At 52.1% G+C, this 18,653-nt stretch overlaps 1 protein-coding gene across 2 annotated transcripts; it reads right to left on the minus strand.

Annotated features, from left to right (window-relative positions):
- Positions 1–3,617: 3,617 nt before the first annotated feature.
- On the minus strand, positions 3,618–7,801 carry LOC135904926 (uncharacterized). 2 transcript variants are annotated; one of them, XM_065435929.2, is made up of 3 exons: positions 6,283–7,801; positions 5,068–5,183; positions 3,618–4,479 (listed from the first exon to the last, which is right to left on the minus strand). In XM_065435929.2, coding segments are annotated over exons 1-3 (1,539 nt in total). In that variant the 5' UTR covers positions 7,705–7,801; the 3' UTR covers positions 3,618–4,478. The 2 variants fall into 2 exon arrangements, with proteins under 2 accessions (XP_065292001.2, XP_065291999.2); XM_065435927.2 differs by having other exon boundaries at positions 3,618–5,183.
- Between the last annotated feature and the right edge of the window lie 10,852 nt (positions 7,802–18,653).

The raw sequence follows: 18,653 nt of genomic DNA on the forward strand, positions 1-18,653 counted from the left end.
GTGTCTGTTAAGTCTGTACCACTTCACTATTTCGTTGAAGGTGGTCATCTTGTCCTTGGCACTGCACCGCGACCAACACTCCGAGTCGGCCGTGCTTGCAGCTGCGCGGTTGGTAAAGGCCCGTTTATAGTCCGACGTTATCGGCGCGCGGGCGAGCGTCGTTCGCGGTCAGTCACGCTGCGTCGGTTGCGATGCGCCAGCCGAGATGCCATCCCCTCTATACTTCAACGCGCGCGCCGTAGGCTGCTATCTTCAGAGCATGCGCTGAAGGTTCCCCAAGTCGCGCGCCGTCCGCAAAAGCCGTCTGTGGAGTTGTGTTGGCGCCTTTTTCTTCGCGCGCAATGCATTGTGGTGCGAGAGTTCCGCCGACTTCGACGCGCGAATGGCTCCGGAGCCAAATCGGCGCCGGGCCCGTCGGGGCGCGTTGGACGCCGCCGGTTACGTTAGCTGCGCCGGTGCGCCCGACTATAGAGGTGTCGTTTTCGCCGACGTGACGTAGCGTGCGCGGGCGCGCGCGCGCGCGTGCGTTACGTCGGACTATAAACGGCCCTTTAGTCCTCGCGCGGCCGAGTTGGCCGTCTCGTTGTGGTTCACGTTCCCGCGTTCCGACACGTCACTGCACATGTGGGCCGGAAACCACTTGATCAACACAGCGCTTTTGCGTCCGATGTCTTCGGCCTTCCGCAGTATGCGCGCAGCCTCACTACATACCCTACCCTTGGCGTAGTTCTTCACTGCCGTTCTAGAGTCACACAACACTGTAGTGCATCCGGGGTCGGAGACGGCCAAGGCGATGGCCACCTCCTCCGCCCGGTGCGCCTCTCGAGTCCGGACGCTCGCCGCGGTCTTCGTTGCACCCGTCGATGCCCCGACAGCCACCACCGCGTATGCGTCGCTGCTCCCTCGATACTCCGCCGCGTCCACGTAGATGGCGCCTTCTTCTCTGGCGTGGAGGTCCACGAGAGCCCTGGCCCTCGCCAAACTCCGCTCGTTTTGTGCTCAGGGTTCATGTTCCTCGGGATCGGGCCGACCCTGAGTTTTCTGTTGATGCTATCCGGTATAAGTACGTCTTTCTGCTGCTCGCCTTCCCTCGGCTCGAGGCCAAGATCCCGCAGTACCTTTCTTCCGGTTCTCGTTTCAGAGAGACGCTCGAGTTGCGCCGTTCTCTGTGCTTCGGCTATTTCGTCCAGCGTGTTGTGACTCCCAGCGCCATGAATTTTTTGGTGCTCGTGCTCCCGAGGAGGCCGAGTGCCGCCCTATACGCCTTGCGTATGGTGGCGTCTATCTTGTTACGTTCGCTCGGCCTCCAGTTGTGGAAGGCGGCCACGTACGTTATGTGGCTAACTGCGAAGGATTGAACGAGCCTAGTCAGGCTCTCCTCCTTCATCCCCTATTTTCTGTTGGACACCCTCTTGATGAGTCTCATTGACGCGGCCGCTTTGCCCGCGAGCTTGTTGACCGTTTCACCGTTGACTCGGTTTCGCTGGATGAGCAGCCCGAGCAGTCGAATCTTCTCGACCTCCGGTATTACTTGTCCTCCCGCTGTCTTGACCGTGATCTTGGGCCGCTCGTACTTGACTTCCATGTTCTTTCTTTTCCTGCCCGCTCCTGTCGGTGGAATCACCAGCAGTTCTGGCTTGGCCCGAGAGCAAACGAGTCCAGACCCGCCCAGCTCCCGCGGACGAAAATTGCTGCTGGTAGTGGCGTTGCGTGCGCTGAAAGTAGAAGGAAAACAAAAGGACGCTGACGATACTGTTGCGTATACAAGTGCCGCAACTACGTCGGGATGAGGGAGGATGTATCCTTCTGCGTCTTTCCACCTAAACCCTACGAACAAGAACGAAGGCGGCGTTGGATCCAAGCAGTCAGGAGAGCGGAGTATGTTCCTGTCTTGTCGCCCTGTCAAGCGGTGTCGGGCTGGTTTCTAAATCGAATTTCGCGTGTGTGCTTGGTTTATTCGATAGTGAAGGCGGTCAGCCGTGGCAGCCAGTACCAAACAGCAGAATGTGCAGTCGGCATTTCGTCCAAAACAAAATGAGCAATAGCATGCACCATCCGGCATATGTACCAACCATTTTTCCTTCGCAATACCACCGCCAAGCCCCTTCCAATGCCACCGCACGAAGTGAACGATACGAAAAGTAAATATTATCCATTCATTGCCAAGAATTATGTGGGAGGGAAGCTGCCTTGTAATACGAGTTGTGAGCGCATACTGCCGGCGCACGCGCGACTAAGCCGCCTATGTGTCTTTTTTTTAAAATGCGCATGCAGACGAGGACTCGGCGCTGAGATGCATCCGGTAAATTTATGTAATTAGTGCTAAATGTAGCCAGCGTTGTTACGGTTCCAGCAGCGGAGCACTCAAACCCCTGCTTGTGCGAGTCAGCTGATGCGATAAAGCTTTCTTCTCCATTGACTGCTGTGGCGAAGTAACATCAGAATTTTTTATGTCTAGCCAGAGAAATATCGGAAGTCTTCAGGTCAACTAATACTTCCGAAACCATAGCGCAGCACGACCGGAGCCATAGCTGCTAGATTTGCGAGGCAGGCTGCCCCGCACACATGGCAACGGCACACAGCGCAACCATTAAAGAAGCACACTAAAACCCCTTAAACTTCGTAAAGTAGTGCCTCGCTTTGAAGAATGCCGCCTCCTCCTCCAGCGCTCTGGCCGAAGCCGACGCCGCGTCGCTATTGGCCTAATGGCATCACGTGGCCCCTTGCGCCGGCTTCTTTTGTTTACAGTCGCGCTTTAGTGCCATCTTTGCTCGAGAAGCGGCGCTTGTTGGCGGCATTCCTTCCGTTCCTATTCTGTGTTGTTTTGATCTTGCGAACGCCTTGAAGGATGTTTTGTGGCAAGTGCGACGTCGCTTCACGTAATTTTTCTGTTACTATGACCCGCTGCGCGTTCGGATGCCAATATAGTTTTAGCGAAGGCAAGAATTTGTTCGCGATACCGTCCGGTAAGCGCAACGGGTTAAGAAGAAAGACATGGCTTCACCAAATCGGGAGGGAGAACTTCCGACCAACTTCCTCTGCGCGACTATGTGATGTAAGTTGTGACTCTCTCAGAATATTGTATACATGTGCCAGGCTTGCGTATTGTGCTGCGGGCAATAACGCAGTAGATATTGCACAGTTCACTGTGCATGTTGTCATTTGTACGCATGCTTTAACATGATTTTTACGCAACGTCTGCTTTGCTGATATGCGCACTACGTGGTCGTGTAGTCATATTGGGTGCGCTTAATCGTTTTGAACGCCAACCGGCGTGAGTTCGCGGGCACATGAGGTTGCGTGCGATAACGTGGTTACGAAAATTTTAAAATTCAGCGCAGTCCTTTTCATAAAATTTCAGTCTCGATCATGAAAGCGCCTCAGGAGAGCAACTCTCTGCCTTTTGTGGTTACTTACTAGCCTTCTTTAGATAGACTAGCTTTGTTTGCCACATTGGTTCGTGTTCCTCGTTGGCGGTCGCCCGGTGGATTCGCGATACAGAGGCACCGATGAAAAGCGTGCGTGCTCTCCCGAAACCGTGTTACGCGGTGCGTTCGTCGTCGAGCGACCGCATCATAGGTAATTGCGCAGTGCGCAGTGACGACCACCAGCATGGATGCAACAAGAACAAGAAGTGTGTTTTATTCAGGGATGCTTACAGGTATATATAGCTTTGGTTGACTGTCCGATAACAGACACGTGCTTCGTTGATCAGTCTGATCGGAAGGGGCCATTCCAGGAGCGCATGCGCGACCTGACGATACATCTTCCCCCGGGATAATGTTATAAGTTGAGAGTAAGATACGAGACTTGTTTAAAATCGCGGCCGTAGTGCAGACGATTGGGTTGCTGTCTTTGCCGGGTGGATCGCCTTAGCACCGCTTGCGTGGGCAGCATTGTTGACTGTGAAGCAGCTGTCCTTGCTTGAAATGGCGTAGTTGCGGTTGATTCTGATGGCGACGCCCTCCTAGACATCGTCGCCTGGGAAACCTCCTCGCTCTCGGATTCATCTTCTCCCAAGTCCGCGTGGAAAAGCTCACGTGTGGCTAGAAGGTGTTGCCGGTTGCGTCGGAGTATTTGGTTGTCCTCTGTAGCGACGCGATAGGACCTCGGCGTTACCAGGTCCATGACTTGAGCCTTGTGGTCCCACGTGTCTCCCCGTACTCTTACTACTGCATCTTTCTGGAGTTCGGGTAGGGGTTTCCTGCTTGCCAATTGCCGAGGTTGGCGCCTAAGTGCTTGTTTCCTGGGGCACGCCCAGAAGTCTGGCAGTCGCGTACGTAACCTTCTGCCCTGAAGCAATTCTCCTGGGGAGCGGCCGTCTTCAAGAGGGGCGGAAAGATAGGAGAGTAGACCCAGCCAGAAGTCTTCCCTCGTTTCACTTTCTTCATGATCCTTTTGACGATTTGGACACCCTTCTCGGCGAGACCATTGGACTGCGGGAACCGTGGACTTGACGTCACGTGTTTGAAGTCGTATCTGGATGCGAACAGGGCAAATTCATGGGATGAGAACTGCGGACCGTTATCGGTGCAGACTTCCATGGGAATTCCGTATCGTGCAAAAGCTGCACTAAGTTTACTTATGACAGTACTTGTTGTTGTGTCAGCTAGTTTCTCGACTTCCGGAAAATTTGAGAATGCATCAAACACACATGAAGAGATCAACCCCAACACGGTACCAGGCATGTTCTGGGATCTGTCGAGGTAATATCGGTTCGCTGAGCTGCTTATATGCGTATTTCTGACAAACGGCGCACGACTTGACCAAATTTTCGATGTCCCCGCTCAGTCCTGGCCAGAACACCAAGCGTCGGGCAATTGCTTTGCACTTATTTATGCCTAAGTGTCCTTCGTGAATACGAGTGAGCATCTCAGCTCTCATGAGCTTCGGCATAACAACCTTTGATCCCTTCATCACCATGCCTTGTACTTCTGATAACTCAGGGGAAACCGGTTTCATCGCGCCACTAATTTCTTCGCCGTTCCTAAGGCAGCGCAACACAATTTGCAAGTCTGGGTCAGCGGCTGTTGCTTCTGCTAGTCTGTCTAACATTTTCTTGCTCACCAATTCTGAAGCCACGCCCACTGCATGTATGTCGACGTCATCTGTGAAGCTATCCACGCTGCGGGGAGAGACAGGCGACGATCTGGATAGCATGTCAGCCAGGAGCAGTTCTTTCCCTGGGACAAAGTGAAGGGCATAATCGTATCTTAATAAGCGCAAGAAAAAACGCTGTAATCTTGGAAGCATGTCTGCAATGGCTTTAGCCGCGATAGCTAGCAATGGTCTGTGGTCGGTTTCAACGATAAATTTGCGGCCATACACGAAGTGAAAAAATTTTTCGCACCCAAATGTTATAGCCATTGTTTCTTTTTCTATTTGGGCGTATCTTTGTTCCGCCTCGGACATTGTCCGGGAAGCGTAGGCTACTGGTCGCCAACTGTCACCATACCGCTGAAGTAGGGCCGAGCCGATCCCATTCTGTGATGCGTCAGAAGAGATTTTGGTTTCTCGGGTCGGATCAAATATGGCTAGCAGTGGCGCACTGCTTAGAATACGGCAGATAGCTTGCCACTCGTTGCAATGGTTTTGAGACCACTCAAAGACCGTGTCCTTCTTAATTAGGCTTCGCAGTAGCGTTGTTCTTTCTGCCAAGTGAGGTATGTATTTACCGAAGTAGTTTACGACCCCCAACATTCTTTGGACGCCTGCTTTGTCGCTTGGCTGAGGCATTTCGCTTAATGCTGACGTCATTGCTGGGTTCGGACTTATTCCGTGTTGGCTGATCACATCGCCCAAGAAGTCAATTTTAGTCACCCCGAATCTACATTTTGTTGCATTAAACGTTAGGCCGGCCTTCCTTGCTAAATTCAGAACCGTACGGAGGCGGCTATCATGCTCTTCCCTCGTGCTCCCCCATACGAGTATGTCGTCGATATATATACGCACAACTGGGGCCTGGTCAAATATTTCATTCATGGCTTTTTGGAAGACTTCCGGTGCGGAAGCGATTCCGAAGGGCAGTCTCAAGAAGCGATAACGACCAAACGGCGTTCCTATTGTGCATATCCTTGAAGTGGCATCATCAAGAGGGATTTGATGAAAACCCGAGTACGCGTCGAGGCGCGTAAAAAATGTTGCTCCGGCCAGCTCTGCCTCAATATCTTCTCTTTTGGGCAATTGATAGTGCTCTCGCTTTATGCCTGCGTTAATGCGCCTGGGATCAATGCATATGCGAAGTTTGCCATCCTTTTTCCTTGCCGCGACAAAAGGGCTTACCCAATCCGTCGGCTCGCTGACTTTGACGATAATGCCTGCACGTTCCATGTGGTCCAACTCTTCTCGGAGAGGCTCGCGCAATGCCAGGGGCACCCGTCGCACCGGCTGGACCACCGGCGTTGCTTCCTCACGTAGGACCATGTGGTACGGGCGTGCCAGGCAGCCGATACCCTGAAACAACTCTGGGAATTCCTTCGTCATTTGGTCAGTACTGTTCATGTGAACAGAATCCACAGTACGCGACACCAGTCCCAAAGTTTCACTCGCCGACAGCCGAAGGATGGCTTGGTTGCTCTTCCTGACGATAAAAAAGTCAAAGTACTGGCTCCGGTTGTTCACAGTCACTGGTAGCGTAGCCACGCCGATATGCTTGATGACGTTGCCACTGTATGAGCGCAGAACAGAGGGACTTGTCTTCAAACATTGATTCACCTTAAGCCTTTGAAAAATGGTGTAAGGCAGCAAGTTGGCTTGCGAGCCCGTGTCTACCTTCAGAGACACCAGTTGGGACGCGACTTGGGCGTCGATAACCCAATCAGCTTTGTTGCCCACGCCAACATCCAGGATTTCAAAATCCGCGTGCGCGTCCCTCACAGCGCTTATTTGAGGACCTCTCCTACAACAAGCCGAAAAGTGGTTAGCCCCACAGCACGAGAAACATGTTTTTCCAAAGGCTGGGCACCTTCTACGTTCGTGGATGCGGTTGCACTTGGAACATTTGAATTGCCTCTTTGTTTTGATCTGCGCTACTTCCGTTTCCGGTTGAGCGTAACTTTGCTCGGAGCCTGAGGCAAGTTCCTCGCGTGCCAGACATTTGCACTGCGCACGCTGAACATTCGAACTGCGCATTTCGATTGGTGCCACTTGTTTTTCTGCTTGAACCCATGCATTGTTTTGCTCGGCACATACTTCTTCCGCCTTGCAGATTTCTTCGGCTTTGCGCAATGTAAGGTCCTTAACCTTCAGCAACTTCTTTCGCAATTCCGGGTTAACGGTGCCGAAAACAATCTGGTCTCCGACCATAGAATCACTTAGGTCCCCAAAATTGCAACTTTGGGCTAGCTTCCTCAGGTCTCGAGCGAAATGCTCAAAAGGCTCCCCCTCCGCTTGAGTCCTTGTACGGAAGACATACCGTTCATGCACCTCGTTTTGCTGTTGCCGACAATATTCTTCAAACTTTCCAGTCACTGTTCCATAATCCTCTTTACTTTCGTCGTCCGAAAACGAAAAATTGTTGAATACCTCTAGGGCGTCCTCTCCGGCAATGGTGAGGAGGAGCGCAGTCTTGGCTGGCTCGGACCTCGGTGCTTTCGCCGTTTCTGTTGCTTGCAAGAACAGCTCGAATCTCTGCTTGAACAGGCACCAATTCCTTGCGGTGTTCCCGGACAGCACCAGCGGTTGCGGCGGCTTCACTAAATCCATCTTGTCGGTTCACTGAGACGCCCGTCTTTCGATGCGTTCCTGCTTGAGCAATTCTATCCCACTTCTGACACCATGTTCCGGTGCGCAGTGACGACCACCAGCATGGATGCAACAAGAACAAGAGGTGTGTTTTATTCAGGGATGCTTACAGGTATATATAGCTTTGGGTGACTGTCCGATAACAGACACGTGCTTCGTTGATCAGTCTGATCGGAAGGGGCCATTCCAGGAGCGCATGCGCGACCTGACGATATAATTGAGACGTATGTGCTAATTCGCGTGAGCTGTATAGTGTGCGAAGCTTAAGATGCGGCGGTGGAGCACTCGAAAAGAAAACGTGCGGTCACCCGCCCGTTCGCTGACTCGATTAGTCGTCGTTCGGGCTTAGTCGTTTGCTCGCTCGTTTAGTTCGCGCGCTCATATAGTCGTGCGCTTGCTCGTCTATGCCACTATTAGTTTCTACAGTCACTATGCCTAATTGAGACGCGCTTGCTGTAGGACTCTTAGGCTAGTGCGTTTATTTACGCAATGAGACAATAAATGGTGCACACGGACTTGTGACTGCAAAGGCAAATCTGTTATGCCTCTATGCTGAAAATAAACTGTTAACTTGCAACTCGAATGCCATTTCATATCATTTTAACCTATGCATAAAACATCATTTCACTTGCAGCAATTTCGGCCGCGTCATGGCGGGGGGATTTTTCGCGCGATCATGACTTCACTAATAAAGTCATGTCTCGTGAATGTTACTTCGAAGGGAGTGCAACCGTCCTCAATGCATGCACCTCAGTGAAACTCGGTTCGCGACACGTACGTCACTTAGTAAACGGACGAACCAACGCACGATGAAGTGTTATTCGTGATAAGTCATTAACCTGAAAAAATTACTGAAGGCCACAGTGGTCTTGCTTGAGATTTAGCCAAGCATTGTTATCGCGCTCGCGCTTCGCGCACGAATGCTAAAAACTCACTTTATTTCCTTGTGTACGCACAGTCATGACTCGATGATCGGCACGCGGTATTTCTGTCGGCGTTGAGGCACGAGAAACATAATAGCACCAGCGCCCACCTCTGAAACTTTGCGCGTGCTTACATTGGGAAGCACGCACGTTGGCGGCACTGTAGCTTGTAATACACTTTCGAACCTCCAGAGCAGTGATCTCCGTCAGCCTTTGTACATCATAGCTGATACGCGCCACGAATTCACATGGTAAGGGCGGCGCGGATTCTTTAAGCTGAGGGCTTGCTGGAAGCCAAGAGGTTGTCATTGGATGGTAAACGTGTTATTTACAACCATTCGCAACAAGATCTTGCGATACGCCCTTGACAAATGCTGCGTACCTAATTGTAGGGCACGCGATACATTCGCAGTCGTCAACGCACAGCGTTAACACTCCTTTAGGTACTTTTTAAGGAAATAGTTGTCAAAAAAAATTACCGACGATTACGTTACTTCCGAATGCGAAATTTGAGCGCAGCAAATAAGCTGTTTCACCTTTTCGATAGATTGAGGCAAAGAAATCGAGCAACACATGTATCGCGAACGGTAGAGTCTTCTCTGCGACGGCGATGAGCTTCTGCTTCAGCCTCGCTTACTGCTGGTTGCTCTCGACGACGGCGATGAGCCTCCGCTTCGGCGGTGCGAACGGCAGGGTCTTCTCGGCGGCGGCGATGAGCTTCTGCTTCAGCCTCGCTTACTGCTGGTTGCTCTCGACGGCGGCGATGAGCCTCCGCTTCGGCGGCGCGAACTGCAGGGTCTTCTCGGCGGCGGCGATGAGCATCTGCTTCAGCCTCGCTTACTGCTGGTTGCTCTCGACGGCGGCGATGAGCCTCCGCTTCGGCGGCGCGAACGGCAGGGTCTTCTCGGCGGCGGCGCTTAGCCTCTGCTTCGGCGACGCGTACTCCTGGATCATCTCGACGGCGGCGACGGTAAGCTTCTGCTTCGGCGGCACGCACCTCTGGATTCTGACGGCGACGGCGCTGGGCCTCTGCTCTGGCAGCTCGTTTAGCAGCAGCAGCAGCAGCAGCAGACGGAGGACTTCCATCGGTCGTCTCGCTCATGGCTCAGAAAGAACTGGCAGATAATTTCGCAGTGGCGAACGGCAGCGGCAATTTCGGCTCGGGCGGTGCACATATACAGATCCGCCGCCACCGATCTGGCTCTCTGATTGCCACCGCACAGGGCGAACGGCAGCGGCAATTTCGGCTCGGGCGGTGCACATATACAGATCCGCCGCCACCGATCTGGCTCTCTGATTGCCACCGCACAGGGGTTGCATTGGAGGAGGAGCGAAGAAAGGAATTAAGTTCGAGCCGGCGCTTTGACAACCGGAGACTCGCAGGAAGAGGGGGGAGGGGGGCGGCGTGTACACCCAGCGGCAAACGATGGGGGCAGAAGCGCGCGCAGCTTGCGGACAACACGATAAAGGGAGGAGGGAAGAAATAGCAGCGACTGACTGATGCCGCTGACGCCGATAGTGAGTCAACCCCAGCTGCGGAGTTGGTTTCAGGGACAACGCCGCCGATGCCGACACAAACAATATTGCTACGGGGTCGTATTCCCACTGACGAAGAGCCGCGCAGGAAGAAGACGAAGACGACGATTGGAAGCTAGCGCGGGCTGTTGCCTCTTGGTCAACTGCGGCGTATTGTCTTGTAAATATACTTGTAAATAGCTTTTCGTCGGTGTCTTCCTACGTAACATATTTGGTGGAGGTGGACGTTCCCTGTACCTCGTCACGGAGCTTCGCAGTGGACGGTCCGTCGAGCCTACCTTCATGGCTCCCGGCGACGCCAACCCGACTCCACCGGCTCCGACACCTGCTGCCACTTCGACGACCTACATCACCCTCTCCGCTCCCCGTGATCCTGGCGTATTCTCGGCAAAAGATGGGGAAGACGTCGAGGACTGGATCAGCCTTTACGAACACGTCAGCCGCAATAACCGGTGGGACCCAACTATCATGCTCGCCAATGTCGTCTTTTACCTCGGTGGCACACCTCGGGTTTGGTATCGGACGCACGAAGATGAGCTGACCAGTTGGGATTCGCTTAAACAAAAGCTTCGAGACTTGTTCGGCAACCCCTACGGTCACCAACTTGCCGCGCAGAAGGCGCTTTCCGGTCGTGTGCAGACGTCAACGGAGCCCTACGTCACGTACATTCAGGACGTCTTGGCTCTATGCCGGAAAGTTGACGCACACATGACTGAGTCCGACAAGGTCTCCCACATCCTCAAAGGCATTGCCGATGACGCCTTCAACTTGCTCGTGTTTAACAACGTCGCGACGGTGGATGCAGTTGTAAAAGAGTGCCGCCGCCTGGAATTCGCTAAAAGCCGACGTATCGACCAACAGTTTGCCCGTCTGCCCAACACCCCAGCGACATCTTCCTGTGCTGACGCTCCTCGTCCCAACAACACTGCCGATGTTACCAGGATCGTCCGGCGTGAGATCGAGGCCGCCTGTCCGGCTGCCTTCGACTCCAGTCCCACCAACACATCTGCAGTCATGGTCTCACTGATGCAGGCAGTTATCCGCCAAGAGTTCGAAAACATGGGTCTTCACACCATCTGCTCGGCCCATCGTCCTGATACCCGCCCGGCTTCTTAGATTCCGCCCAGTCTCGCATCTTCTTACCCACCACGTTTCCGCAACCCATCTGAATGGCGCATTGCGGAAGACAAGCCCATTTGTTTCCACGGCCATCGAATCGGGCACATTTCTCGGCACTGTCGCAGTCGCTGGAGTTCCCCGACCCGGTTTACTTATACTGCCTACTCTCGCCCCCCAGGTGGCCCTTCTCGTCCCTATGCCGTACGCTCCGATAACGCCGGCGCTGATTCTCCTGCACCGAACCGCTCCTATTCTCGTTCGCCTTCGCCCCAACGACGACAATCTCGCTCTCCCCGGCCCCGTCGCTCCTATTCGCCGACTCCCTTCAGACGCCGCTCCCAGCCGGAAAATTAGACGATGCAGTGCCTCGAGGTGACGGTGCGTTGCTTCCTACGCCGCCCAATCCTCTACTCACGTTCCCCACTCATCTGAACCTTCTTGACGTGCAATTCGAAGGTGTTTCTGTGTCTGCACTCATAGACACTGAAGCGCATTTGTCCGTAATGAGCGCTGACCTTCGTAACCAGCTCAAGAAAATTATCACGCCCGCCACGACGCCTGTTGTCCGTGTCGCCGGTGGCGGAACAGCCCCCGTAATTGGTATGTGTGCCGCCCGTGTCTCCTTCGCCGATCGCTCCACTACCGTGCTATTCACAGTCATCGCTCACTGTCCCCACGACATCATCCTCGGCCTCGACTTCCTCTCCGCACATTCTGCTCTCATCGATTGCTCCGCCAGTACTCTCCGCCTCGACCTGCCTGTTCTGGATCCCGCTGAAGAACACCTTCCTCGCCTCAGTTCCGTCGACTTCGTTCGCTTGCCACCTTCGGCACTGACTTACGTTGACTTCGTGTCATCCCCGCCAGTGCCCCACGGCCACTACATCGCGGCTCCTATGCAAGACGTCCTCCTTACACACGGGATCACACTACCTCATACTATTTTATCTATTACGGCGAATTGCGTCTGCCTGCCAGTGGTCAATTTTGCCTTGACGACACAAGTGCTGCCACGCGGGATGTCTCTGGCCCAACTTTGCTCATTCGAGGATCACTCTGTAGCATCGATTTCAATAGACGACAATTCAACCGATCCTCCTCTACCATCGCAGTCGGCGACTTGTACCATCACCGACTTACAGAAAATGATTGCGCCCGACTCTCCGTCCGAGCACGCTCGTGCGCTCTACCGCGTTCTCATTTCATACCAAGATATTTTTGACTTTAACGATCGTCCTTTGGCCCAAACAACAGCTGTTAAACATCGCATTATACCGGAGATGCCCCTCCTATTCATCGCCGCCCGTATCGAGTATCACCGGCTGAGCGTCAAGTGATTCACACCGAAGTTCGCAAAATGCTTGCCAAGAACATTATTGAACCGTCATGTAGTCCATGGGCGTCACCGGTTGTGCTGGTAAAAAAAGAAGGATGGCTCATGGCGCTTTTGCGTGGATTATCGGCACCTTAACAGGGTCACCAAAAAGGACGTGTATCCCCTACCTCGGATTGATGACGCCCTTGACTGCCTCCACGGTGCTCGCAATTTCTCCTCTATTGACCTTCGCTCCGGCTATTGGCAGATTGCCGTGGACGATCTCGACCGCGAGAAGACTGCCTTTGTAACACCCGACGGTCTTTATCAATTCAAGGTGATGCCGTTCGGCCTATGTAACGCTCCTGCCACTTTTGAACGCATGATGGACTCCCTTCTTCACGGTTTCACATGGTCCACGTGCCTGTGCTACTTAGACGACGTTATAGTATTCTCTCCAACATTCGCTACGCACCTCGAGCGCCTCTCAGCAGTCCTGGACGTTTTTCGGCGAGCCGGTCTGCAACTCAACGCATCGAAGTGCCAATTCGGCCGTCGCCAGATTACCGTCCTTGGACATCTCGTTGACGCGAACGGAGTGCAACCGGACCCAGGCAAGATCCATGCTGTTACGCACTTCCCTGTTCCAAAGTGTGTCAAGGTTGTGCGCAGCTTCATCGGCCTTTGCTCGTACTTCCGCCGTTTCGTCCAAAATTTCGCGGCCATAGCACGACCACTAACCGAGCTTTTGAAAAAAGACGCCCCTTTCCAGTGGGGCGATAACGAGGCCTCTGCATTCTCGCTTCTCATCGATCTTCTCACAACGCCTCCCGTTCTGGCCCACTTCGATCCTTCTGCGCCTACCGAAGTCCGTACTGATGCCAGCGGTCACGGAATTGGCGCAGTACTGGCACAACGCCAGCGTGGCCACGACCGTGTTATCGCTTACGCCAGCAGGCTCCTCTCGCCCGCGGAGCGCAACTATTCCATCACTGAGCGTGAGTGTCTGGCCCTAGTTTGGGCGGTTGCGAAGTTCCGCCCATACTTATATGGCCGACCCTTTTCCGTTATCACAGACCATCACGCGCTTTGTTGGTTATGCTCATTGAAAGACCCTTCAGGAAGACTTGGTCGCTGGGCCTTACGCCTCCAAGAATATTCGTTCTCTGTCACGTACAAATCTGGCCGACTACACAAGGACGCTGATTGCCTGTCTCGCTACCCGGTAGACGAGCCTGACGACGCCGACAGTAGTACCGCCGACGGCATCTTCTCTGTGTCTGCCTTCGCTAACATCGCCGATGAGCAGTACCGAGACCTATCGCTGCGAGTACTCATCGAGCGTCTGCGCTCTGCACCTACCGACGCATCCGTCCGCCGATATGTCCTCCAGGGCGGCATTCTGTACCGAAGGAGCTTCCTCCCTGACGGCCCTGATCTTCTTCTTGTCGTGCCACAACATCTACGACAGACTGTGCTCTTTCAGATGCATGACGCACCCACTGCAGGACATCTTGGCGTAACCCGCACGTACGACCGCGTCCGCCGCCGCTTCTATTGGCCTGGTCTTGCTCGCTCCGTCCGACGCTATGTTGCTGCCTGTGATCCCTGCCAGCGTCGGAAAACGCCTCAGGTGCTACCTTCCGGTCATCTCCAGCCGATCGCCGTCCCTGTGGAACCGTTTTTTCGTGTTGGATTAGACCTCCTCGGTCCCTTTCCCACGTCATCCTCTGAGAACAAATGGGTAGCCGTCGCAACTGATTACGCCACCCGATACGCTATCACGCGGGCTCTACCTACCAGTTGCGCCACTGACGTCGCGGACTTTCTCTTGCGTGACATTATCTTAGTGCATGGCGTCCCGCGACAGCTGCTTACTGACCGCGGTCGTAACTTCCTCTCGAAAGTTATCGCCGACATTGTGCGTTCCTGCTCTATTCAACACAAGCTGACTACCTCATACCATCCTCAAACCAATGGCCTGACAGAGCGTTTAAACCGTACCCTTACCGACATGCTGTCCAAGTACGTTTCGAAGGACCACCACGACTGGGACGTTGCCCTTCCTTACGTCACCTTTGCTTACAATTCTTCCCGGCACGACACCGCCGGATTTTCTCCATTTTATCTACTCTACGGTCGCGAACCGACCTTGCCCCTTGACACGGTACTTCCTCCTGCTGCGACCTCAACAACCGAGTATGCGCGCGACGCCATCGCCCTCGCCGATCATGCACGCCAGCTTGCCCGTGCTCGACTGATGGCCTCGCAAACCACGCAGCAGCGTCAGTACAACGCCCGGCACCGTGACGTACAGTTTTCGCCTGGTGCACTCGTGCTCCTGTGGTCGCCCTGTCGTCACGTTGGACTTTCCGAAAAGCTCCTTTCGCGATACACAGGGCCCTACCGCGTGCTTCGCCAGGTGACGCCTGTGACTTATGAAATTGCTCCTGTGAGCTCAACCTCGTCATCTACTCTGGCGTCCAGTGATGTCGTGCACGTCAGTAGGCTCAAGAGCTACTGCACTGCTTCCGAGTCCAGCCTTTAGTCGCTCCGGGACGGCGCTTTTGCCGCCGGGGGTAATGCTACGGGGTCGTATTCCCACTGACGAAGAGCCGCGCAGGAAGAAGACGAAGACGACGATTGGAAGCTAGCGCGGGCTGTTGCCTCTTGGTCAACTGCGACGTATTGCCTTGTAAATATACTTGTAAATAGCTTTTCGTCGGTGTCTTCCTACGTAACAATATGATACCCTCGCTTCCGCAGCGCTAACAACCAGGTCTAGCCGTGGGAAGGTGGTCACGTATTCGTCGACGTGCCGGGGCCTATGTGAAATAACCGGCGCGTCGGCAACTGAAGAGCACCCTATCCGCCACACAAGAACAGGGGGGGGGGGACCCTTTCCTCCTCTTTCTGCATGGCGGCGACGGTGTTCTATGCAGTCACGTTATCTTGACTCTCTAGCGGCGTCAGCGGCATCCAGCGGTATCAGTCGGTCGCTGCTAGCGCTGGGGGGATGAAAGGGGGGCGGAGCTGGTTACGAGGCCGACGACAACGCCGACGACGACGCGAAACCCAGGAACGGACGCCAAAGAGCTGCGCTCTAAAATGAAACAAAAGCTGCCGTTACCGAATTTGTATAAGCATCCGACTAGAAATTCTATGCTGTACACGAAGCTACGCGGAGCTGGAAAGCCAACGTGAACGCCTAAAGAGCACTGCCTTGCTATGCGTGCATTCACTCTGCGAAAGGTCGTCTGCTGCGCTCGAGCATCGTAGGCGGCGCCATGGTCGAGGAGGGACCGTGAAAGAGAGGAGAAACGAGGAGGAGTGAAGGCGGAGGAGGAGAGTGGCACTACTTTACGAAGTTTCAGGGGTTTTAAAACACACGTGCTCGCCGCGACACACTGTGACAAATATATAAAGCTTAAAAAGCTTCTTTCGTCATTTCTTCACTTGATGGCGCTAGCTTCTTTACGAAAACCGTCCACTTGAAGCGGCGCGAACACGGAAACATACGAACTATAATACGGCCGCGCACGTGTGTGTCGTCTGGTCGAGCGGCTGGGATATGCCCCGTTTCGTCGCCAGGGCGGCGTCCAACGTAGTCTTTTCGACACACCGCCTATCCAGCGCTGGTTCCCCATAGTGTTAGCCTGCAACACAGGGTGTCGCGCAAATCATGGCACGGGTCTTCTTCCTCAGCCCTCCACCTAATAAGCAGGTAGGGGGCGTCAGCTTCCTTGCAAATAATTAATTAATTATTAATTATTTAGGTAATAATTTTTGTTTATTTATTTATGTATTTATTTATTTATTTCATAGCGAGGTTTATAATGAAAACGATATCTGCTTGAAGGCACTATAGCGTCTGCTTGCAACAAAGGGTGTGGCGCCAATCACGGCACGGGCCTTCTTCCTCAACCCTCCACGTAATACGTAGCTAGGGGACATCTGCTTCCTTACAATTTATTTATTTATTTGTTTATTTATTGCTTATTTCTTCACGAGGTTTATTACAAAAATGATTATGAACGAAGGAACTACAGTGTTAACCTCCAAAACAGGGTTTGCCGCAAATCATTTCACAGGTCTTCTTCCTCAACTCTCCACGTTATATGCAGCTGCGGGGCGTCAGCTTCCTTACAAATTATTTATTTTTTTTGTTTATGTATTCATTATTTATTTCATAACGAGGTTTATAATAAAAACGATAGCTGCTTGAAGGCACTATAGTGTTAGCCTGCAATACAGGCTTTGGCGCGAATATTGCCACGGGTCTTTTTGCTCATCCCTCCACGAAATACGCAGCTCGGGGGGTGTCTGCTTCCTTCCAATTTATTTATTTTTTTATTCATTATTTATTTCATAGTGAGGTTTTTAATAAAAACGATATCTTCTTGAAGGCAGTATAGTGTTAGCCTGCAACATAGGGTGCCGCACAAATCATGGCACGGGTCTTCTTGCTCATCCCTCCACGAAATACGCAGCTCGGGGGGCGTCTGCTTCATTACAATTTATTTATTTATTTATTTATTTATTTATTTATTTATGTATATATTTATTTATTAATTATTTATTTCATAGCGAGGTTTATAATAAAAACGATAACTGCTTGAAGGCACTATAGTGTAGGCCTGCAATACAGGCTTTGGCGCGAATATTGCCACGGGTCTTTTTGCTCATCCCTCCACGAAATACGCAGCTCGGGGGGCGTCTGCTTCCTTACAATTTATTTATTTAATATTTATTTCATAGCGAGGTTTTTAATAAAAACGATATCTTCTTGAAGGCAGTATAGTGTTAGCCTGCAACACAGGCTTTGGCGCAAATATTGGCATAAGTCTTCTTCCTCAACCCTCCACGTAATACGCAGCTAAGGGGGCGTCTGCTTCGTTATACAATTTATTTATTTATTTATTTATTTATTTATTTATTTATTTATTTATTTATTTATGCATTCATTATTTATTTCATACCAAGTACATAATAAAAAAGATATCTGCTGCAAGGCAGTATAGTGTTAGCCTACAACCAGTGGCGTAGCCAGAAATTTTGTTCGGAGGGGGGGGGGGGGGCTCACTTTGTAACTCGGCCTGCTCCTTAGAGAAATAGTCGAGGGTTGAAATACAATAAACATTAATAATAACTGTGTTTGCATTCCCAAAGATGCTGTAAACGAATTTTTGAACGCTACGCACTGTCAAGACAAGTAGAATATGTGCTTTTTCATGAAAGAATATACTCCTAGTTCTCAAAATTGTGCCCGAAATAACTGATATCAATGCTGCCATGTTTTCTGTATAATTAATAAGTAAACTAAATATCACACGAACTTTACAACTATATCAGTTTGAAACAAGCCAAGCAGTGCATGCCTCTGAGGTGAAAAATGTAAAGGTTATGACATGTACAAGTTGATAACAAATATTTTAATGAAAATTTCTTTGCCTCCTGGCCTTTCTCTCATTTGCATCTCTCTCTCGCTCTCTCATTTTCTGTGTCCATCAATAACCTTGTTTACCATCATCATCATCATCATCAGCCTGGTTACGCCCACTGCAGGGCAAAGGCCTCTCCCATACTTCTCCAACAACCCCGGTCATGTACTAATTGTGGCCATGCTGTCCCTGCAAACTTCTTAATCTCATCCGCCCACCTAACTTTCGGCCGCCCCCTGCTACGCTTCCCTTCCCTTGGGATCCAGTCCGTAACCCTTAATGACCATCGGTTATCCTCCGTCCTCATTACATGTCCTGCCCAAGCCCATTTCTTTTTCTTGATTTCAACTAAGATGTAATTAACTCACGTTTGTTCCCTCACCCCTTCTGCTCTTTTCTTATCCCTTAACGTTACACCTATCATGCTTCTTTCCATAGCTCGTTGCGTCGTCCTCAATTTGAGTAGAACCCTTTTCGTAAGCCTCCAGGTTTCTGCCCCGTAGGTGAGTACTTGTAAGACCAATCCTTATGCTTTGTCTCTCCAGGTCAGTGAGCATGCATTGCAGTTGGTCCCCT

This window comes from Dermacentor albipictus, chromosome 4 (genome assembly GCF_038994185.2).
Source record: "Dermacentor albipictus isolate Rhodes 1998 colony chromosome 4, USDA_Dalb.pri_finalv2, whole genome shotgun sequence".
Lineage (NCBI taxonomy): Eukaryota > Metazoa > Arthropoda > Arachnida > Ixodida > Ixodidae > Dermacentor > Dermacentor albipictus.

Coding starts and splice junctions, on each gene's coding strand:
- LOC135904926 (XM_065435927.2), bottom strand. CDS start 7,704: ATGGATTTAGTGAAGCCGCCGCAACCGCTGGTGCTGTCCGGGAACACC. Junction 5,184..6,282: donor TCAGCGAGCCGACGGATTGG/GTAAGCCCTTTT, acceptor ACTTTGTCCCAG/GGAAAGAACTGCTCCTGGCT.